Below are 7,633 nucleotides of genomic sequence, written 5' to 3'. Positions count from 1 at the left end.
GGGAAAGAAAATGCTCTTGACAGGCACATATGATGAAACCTGAAGATTAATTAATGCTGGGACCATATATGCATATGCTGCAGTTACAGGGCATCAAGATTGTTCAGACATATCCCCTTGCAAAATGATGCAGCTTCAATTCTATTATTGTAGTACCCAAGGTTAGCATTGGGAAGCCACTGACATGAAATTATGGACATATTCTAAATATTTGGAATGTTCCACAGGAGGCTTTACAGTAGTACATGGTATGAAAGAAAAACAGGTGATTGGTAATAGCAAAGAAAAGAGTAACTTAAGGATCATTTGCTAATAATGAGCTGCTCACCCTGCATCACTCTTTTATTATGATCTGTCTAGTCGTGCTGGTGCTAGTGCTGACAACCAGCTGTGTTAGAGGCTGTAGAAGCTCTAAGTACATTTCCCTGTGTTTAATGGATGCTTGAGGCAGGTTAAAAACTTGTGCTGAAACCTGGAATTAAATTCTTATCCTTTAGCAAATACATAACTAAGACTTACAACAATGAATGAAAAGAGCATGGAAAGAAAACGACACTATGAAGAATTAAGTTTGTAACACCAAGAATAAGACTTTCTATCTGCACTGCTAAAACTAAGTTTGTAGGTATAACCAAGACTGAAAAGCAGAAAGAGCTGGTTTAGTAGGTTTAGAACACTAGAATCAAACAATGTGTTACTAATGTGCTGGAAGCAAAGACATAACAGTGGCAAAAAAATATTTGTCTTTGGAGAGGAAAGTTGCTCAGGCTAACCAAAAACATTTGCAAGAACAAGCTTTAGTGAAGAAGAGACTAAAACAAAATATTACGCACTTCCAGCTTATGTTCTTTCTCTGCAAGGAACTCTTTTTGACATCGGAGAAAGTCTGATAACATTCGAGTTAGCTGTTTTCTATCATCTATTTCAGCTGCCAACCTGCCATTGTAATCCGCCAGCAACATACATGCATCATCTACCATTTTGGAAAGTTGCTCTCCAGATTCCTTATCTAAAAAGCAAGCAGAGAAAAACAGGTAAAGTGTGATTCCATTACGTACCATTACGTTCTTAGAAGAGCATTTTGGTTACCAGACCCCCAACCCTCACCTGTTATTCTGTCTAACAGGGACACATCCTGGACCTCTATAGGCAAGGAAGCTATTCTCTGGTGAACTGCTGCATCCCCAGAGGCAGCATTTTCTAGTTCTTGTAATGCTCTAATGAGATCTGTGGTCTGAAAAAAGCATGCAAGATTGAGAACTAGTTAAAATAAACAGATCCTATAACGAAACAGAAGTATTTTACAACAAACTTATTGATTTGATGGTAATTTTAGCAGCATTTACAGTATCACCTTTAGAGTCAAACAAAACAAAACCAAACCTTTAATCTCAGCACATCGTTGCAGTGTTTCCAGTTTTAAAGGTCACCTTTCTACAAGAGCTTTCTCATTTAAATTCTTTGTATAGGAATACTTATAAACCTTTTCTTCTTGACAGTAGTGATTATTTTACAGTACCTTTCATTTTATTATACATTTTTAAAATTACTTTTCTTGTTGTTTTGCTTCACTATGGCAAAAGACTGTATCAGTGCACTTCTTCTGGAAGTAGGGCTGATGTTCACAGAAGCCCAGATATCTGCTACAGAGAAACATACTAAATTGTGATGACTTGAGGACAGTCATTCTTTGCTATAACAAAAATCCTTTTGAGATAGGGCAATACTGCAACAAAACCCCACAAGAATTAGAAGAGCTGTAACAGAGCAAGGTAAACAAGAATTCCTCACAGCTACCGTGAGTGAAACTTTGGGAAACATTTTATCAATAAATCTGTAACAATCTTACACTGTAATACATGTGTTACTACTACCCTGAACACTGAAAGAGAACTCAATACATTGTACAAACTGCTGAAATCCTGACATGAACAAAGCTGGACATACCGTTCATACATCTGAGTTTAGAGTCAAATACATAAAGTTACACCATACCCTGCTGAAAAACTATTATAAGTTTCAGGTGTAGCCATTCTTTCCCAGAACCAGTTCCTCACTGAAAGACAGAGACCATTCAAAAAAATAGAAACCAAAAACTTCTGTATGAAACCATATGTAAGTAGAGAATTTTATAAACATGCTGTTACCTGAGGAGGATCAGTGGGAGAACTTCGAGGTGAACAGTTATTTTCATCAACTTTGATCTGTTCATATGTGCGCTTCCTCACCTTTCTGTCTCCATCTAAATGAAAACAAACAGCAGTCAGGGCAGTACTATTTCAAACAGGAGACAGAACCTTCATACACTCACAAAATACTTACACAAAGCTTGCCTAAGTTGTTCTAATACATCATTTTCATAAACAGACCTTTCTTCCCAGATAGACAGCACTCGGCCAAGGTGTTTCTTACAACTCTCATCAGACTCACTGTTAGAAGGAAAAAAACCAAATATCAGCACTAGAAGTATAGCACTGCTTTAGAATTATTTCTCACAGAAGGATCTTCACAGATCTTAGCAATACCCAAGCATCAGAAGTCAAATAACCTCAGAAAACAACAAATTCACTTTTAAAAGAAGTTCAACGTGCCCTAGCAAGCAGATGAAAAAAAAAAGGGGCCTACATCCAACTCTTTTTTTTTTTTTTTTGTTTCGACCCATAAATCTGCAAACACTACAAATAGGTTTTATGTTGCTTCAACAGCTGTGTATCATTGTAAAGATAATCCTGTATCAAGACTCCGGGTTCCTCATGCAATGACATTTGAGGCTGCTGGGGAAAAACAAATCATGCAACACCCAGTAATGAAAAATGCCAAACTGTTGTAGCACATAAACACAGACAGTAAGCAAGTCTCAGTTTCTTACTTCTTGGAAGGCTGCCTTCCAAGGCAAAAAGGAACTGAATGCTGATGAATTTACTATCAAACTTCATCCAGCTGTAGTAAGACTATCCAAGACCACAAGAACACTGAATAAATGAAACTAACAAGATTTGAAGTACAGAAATAGCACATGAAGACTAGATGGGCCAGAAGACATCAACTGACCACTTCTCAAATGCACTGCGAAGGACACTGCACATACAAGTTTACTGTACCTTGAAACATGCTTAAAAGCCTCCACTATTACAGGAGCAAAGTCTTTTGTAAATTCTGGTCCTTTCCTTTTGCTGTTCTGTATGACATCGTTGGCCAAGTACAGGAATGTCAACTTCCTATTTGGTTTTGCTAATAAAAAGAAAAATTAAAAATAATTAAAATTTTTATTTCCTTCAACTAATACCTATATATCTAGGCTCATACTGAATACAAACACCCACTCCCCCACACCCTGAAATCAAGTGTGTTTTTCCCGTTTTCATTTCTGCTTACACCATTTCACATATTCAGTATTTTCATGTGAAAGACTTTAGTCACTCATTGGGTTTTTTCTCCCTTCTGCTCTCTTCGTTAAAGTTCTTCCTTCATAGTATGACACAACTTGCTTTTAGTGCTATCCCAAAAAACAAACAGAAAAAATCCCCAGATATTCCAAAGTGTTCTTCATCCCCGAACTCTTTTCAGGTGTTTTCCTGAGCCTTTTATGATTCCTGTTTGGCAGCCTTCATGGGTTTCTTCAAAGTACTTCAGCTTCCTTCTAAGCCTGCTTAAATTTCTTACACTCATGAAGTCTTCTGATGAGGCACTATCATTCATGTGAAGAACCTCCTCCTTTTCAGTCTGAATTTCACTCAGTCTTACTCTCACATAACCACTCCTCATTCTCACATTTAAGCAAACTCAACAGTCAATCCCCTAGTCAGTGTCCCTGTATCACTGTGATACTCCCCTTCCCCACCTCTGAATTGTTAAAACACTCATATGCCAGCAGGTGTAATAGCACAAAAATGTTTTCAAAAACCACTTTCAAGCTCCTGCGGTGTATCTCTTCTCCCAGCACCTTAAACATCTTATCCCACCTCTCTTAATGTGCAATAGACTACAAGCTTCCAATTTACAAGCTGCTTCTCAAAATCTATTCCATGTTTTTTAAGTGCTCCTACCTGGGTATTTTCATTTATACTTCATCTAATTTTCATTACTCTACAAGTTTATTGGAGCTGAAACTCTTACTGTAACATTTCTACCCTTGGTTAACACCAGAATGCCATTACCACCACATAATCTTTATATGTACACTCTGATTTTAAAAAGAGGTTTCTCTTGAAAGACAAGTTTTTTCTGCTCTCTCAAGGAAAGTAGCACTATGGTAATGACAATCCAGGATTTCTCATAATTTATACAAGCAAATATGATTTGATTTTTTTACTTTCTAGTCCATCTCCTCAAAAATGCAGAACTACCACCCTCACATATCAAGAGAAAATTCAACGTTAATATGCTTTCACTCTAGGGAAATGCTTTTGAGAATAAATTTTGCACTACAGAAAGACTCCTCTGAAGGATTTCTCCTTGAAGTACCGAATTCTTTGCAGTCTCTTGAACAGACATATCTAACAAGTTGGGAGTTCTGGATTGACTGGGGAAAAAAACCCTCTGTTAAACGTAAAAATGCACTTTGCTTACAGTCAAGGTAAAGTAAAGAGTAGGAAACAAAAAAAAAAAAAAGCTTGGAAATCCTGGACACAAGGTGGATTCAATAGAGTCTGCTCCAAACAGTGAAGTCATCACATGCAAGCACACAGGAAATCAATCTATTCAGTCAAATCTATAATGTGGGTTTTATAAAGTTGTGCTGCTCAATTTCCATATTAAGACCTGACTGATGATAAAACATCTCCTATGTTTCATGTAAATCAGAGTTCTGACACCTCACAAGTTTTGAATTATTCAAAGAGAGAATGCCAGAAAACACATATTGTCTCATAGGCATAACCAAAAAGTAACTAAAGTTTACCAAAGATCGCCCTTTCCCCTCTCTCAGTTCTTAAATAAGCCCAGAATTAGGATTCAAAATCTAATGAAGCAGGCTGTTCCCCTTCCTATATCATCTGGAACTTTATGCAGGATAGGCCCTTATCCATCCATTTCACCAAAAAAAAAAAACAAACCCACATTATTTTTTAATCCTTAATGATGTAGCCCACTTGTGAGACACTCTAACTTTTTTCTTTCCAATAAACAGCCAAATCAATTGGGTTGGCAAAGACATGAGATGGATACACAGTGACATGAAGTGGGGTAATGCTGACTCTCACAAAGCCTAGACACTATCTATTCACTGCAGTAAAAGATTGATGTACCATATTTGGTAAAAGCATCCTAAACCAGAGAAAGTCACTTTCAGGCCTATTTTCCCAAGTACTACCTTTTCAGCTTCCTACTACAATTCAACATAAACAAAGCTGTGCAGAATGAACAAAAATCCTAGACCCACTATTAAGCTATCTGTGCCTTTGGTTGAAAATTTGAGTGTTCTACCCTAATAATTTACAAGGAAAATTGTGAAGTAAAATTTAATTCCTCTTGCTGTAAGAACATGCTACACAAAATTCCAAAGGTAAAAATTATGCATAGTCTCGAGAAGTGCTCCCTCTACCTTCACAAATCTTCAAGACTTACATACTGGTCTACTGGCACTCTGCCTTACACATGAGACTGAAGGTAACCTCTGGCAACCTGAACTGAAAACATTCTAATGCTAGCATGACTATAAATTGACTAGTGATGTCTGAAATACAAGTTAAAATCAGTATCAAATACATCTGTTTTGGAGAAACAACTATGTTAGAGCATCTCTCTTCAGTGGCATGAAACTAACTGTCCAGCCTGGGGCATTGATAAACCTCAGAACATCAAAATGGATCAAACAGACAATTTTTGAAGGTCCTCAACACGTGGCAAGGCTAACAGCAAAAGCATTCTTACTGTCAGAAGAAAATTAAGGGAGAAAACCTGTAAGAACCTAGATTGAAGAAGGATCTGAAAGGCACACACTGCCAGAACGTACAGTGTTACAAGTAGCCATCTCTGTACCAACAGTATCCTCTGCAAACACAAAATTGCCAAGAAATCATCCGTGTTGGATTGAGTCATCTTCTCAGAAGCTCTGCGCAGTGTTCACATAACTCCTCTGTTTGTTGCAGCTAAACTCACCATTTAGCCACCAAAGTACCTCCCTGAAGCACTGGATTCTGAAGTATTTTAATGTGTCAACAGTGCTGGTTGGTATAAGAGCCATATTATGCATATTACTCTGAAAGCATCTTCAATGAGACTACATGAGATCGGCACCTTGCAAATGAAACTATGTCTGTACCAAAAATGTATCTGACATGTTTAAATGCCAATGAATATTCTTCAGATAATAATGATATTTCACCAACAATTAGCATATTGAGATATCTGCAGTGGAGACAACATTATCAAGTCTTAGTTTTTGGCAATCCATTCTTCTCAGCAATGCATTTTTGTTAGCCCTGCCTAGGTATGCCAGGTTCTCTAGCAGCTCAGAATTGATGCCTGACATTATTTGCTTTAATCCATAAGACTTAGAGAATTCTTAACACTGACAAGCCACCACTTTAGTGCAAGTAACCAGCATTTCACCCTGAAAGGCAATAAATCAGTCATTTTCACCAAGGTTATCCCTGGCAATCAAAGTCAGCACAATCACCTGTCTTCTCCAGGTTTACCTCCTTCATTTGAAATTGAGCTCCCATGAAGACAGCTAGAAACATGCCCATTAGTTTCATGCTGTTTTACACCTAGAACCGAAACATATTTGCTGGTGTAGATAGGCTAGAAGAAACTACAGAAAAGCACACAAGCATAAGAGATTTCACTTACATCCCACTACAAAGCGTATAGACTAACTGAGCATCTGAAAATGTTACATCAGGCTGGGGCTTTCTGCAGGCCAGCTCTGCTCTGTCAACTGACCTTGAAGGAAAATACCACCTAACAAAAGGGTTTGAAACAATAAGAATCGGTATGTTAAAATCTCACAAAAATTATCAGCCCTAAACATTTCATTAGGATACTTAAATTCTCTAGTATGGATTCAAATAAAAACTTTGCTAAATTGCTTTTGAATTACTTTAGTCTATACACACACATGAGAGTTTATGAGCACCACCACTTTTCCCAAAACCTCTGGGACACTTTCTCACAGCATGCTTCACACCTTTGCAAGAGGAGTTCATGCCATCTCTGCAAATACCTGACAAGCTTTCAAGCTTTTGATTACAAGACCAAATATTGTTAAGTCAAGCAGCACTGAAACTTGAGTGCAAGCTCACTGATCCTTCACACTGCAGAGAGCTAACCTGGGTTTTTATGCTGATTAAGCAGAGCATCTTCGGTAATATGACTCTAAAAAGCCACTTGAGAGGCTGCCACCAGAAAAGACAGTTTAAAGACAACATAATCCACAAAAGGCATGTTGTACAACAAGTCCTTAACCTTAAAATTCATTAACCTTCTACTAAGAAAAGGTTAAACTAAGCATTCCAACTTGTGCAGTCACCTGGTGAATTTTACTAAGGTTTGATAATTGCCATGTTTTCTCTTCAAAGAGGGAAATAGGATTGCCTATTGAATGTGTTCAAGGTTTGAGGGTCCAAGTATTTTGACTGGGTTTGGAGACTAGTAACAAAGGGAACACAACACACAGCCACTGCTGGGAGTA

At 37.6% G+C, this 7,633-nt stretch overlaps 1 protein-coding gene across 1 annotated transcript in view; it reads right to left on the bottom strand.

The window, feature by feature from the left end:
* RPRD1A (regulation of nuclear pre-mRNA domain containing 1A) overlaps positions 1 to 7,633 on the bottom strand; it is a gene marked incomplete at its 5' end in the record, with an annotated part of 40,728 nt that overhangs the window by 31,884 nt on the left and 1,211 nt on the right. Inside the window, 5 exons of the mRNA XM_031055633.1 lie at positions 834 to 1,009; positions 1,108 to 1,234; positions 2,148 to 2,242; positions 2,323 to 2,429; positions 3,102 to 3,231. Of these exons, the coding sequence (XP_030911493.1) occupies positions 834 to 1,009; positions 1,108 to 1,234; positions 2,148 to 2,242; positions 2,323 to 2,429; positions 3,102 to 3,231 (635 nt within the window). The remainder of the gene's footprint in view (positions 1 to 833; positions 1,010 to 1,107; positions 1,235 to 2,147; positions 2,243 to 2,322; positions 2,430 to 3,101; positions 3,232 to 7,633) is intronic.

Source organism: Geospiza fortis, unplaced genomic scaffold, assembly GCF_000277835.1.
Source record: "Geospiza fortis unplaced genomic scaffold, GeoFor_1.0 scaffold206, whole genome shotgun sequence".
Lineage (NCBI taxonomy): Eukaryota > Metazoa > Chordata > Aves > Passeriformes > Thraupidae > Geospiza > Geospiza fortis.
This window is presented reverse-complemented; position numbering and strand designations above follow the sequence as displayed.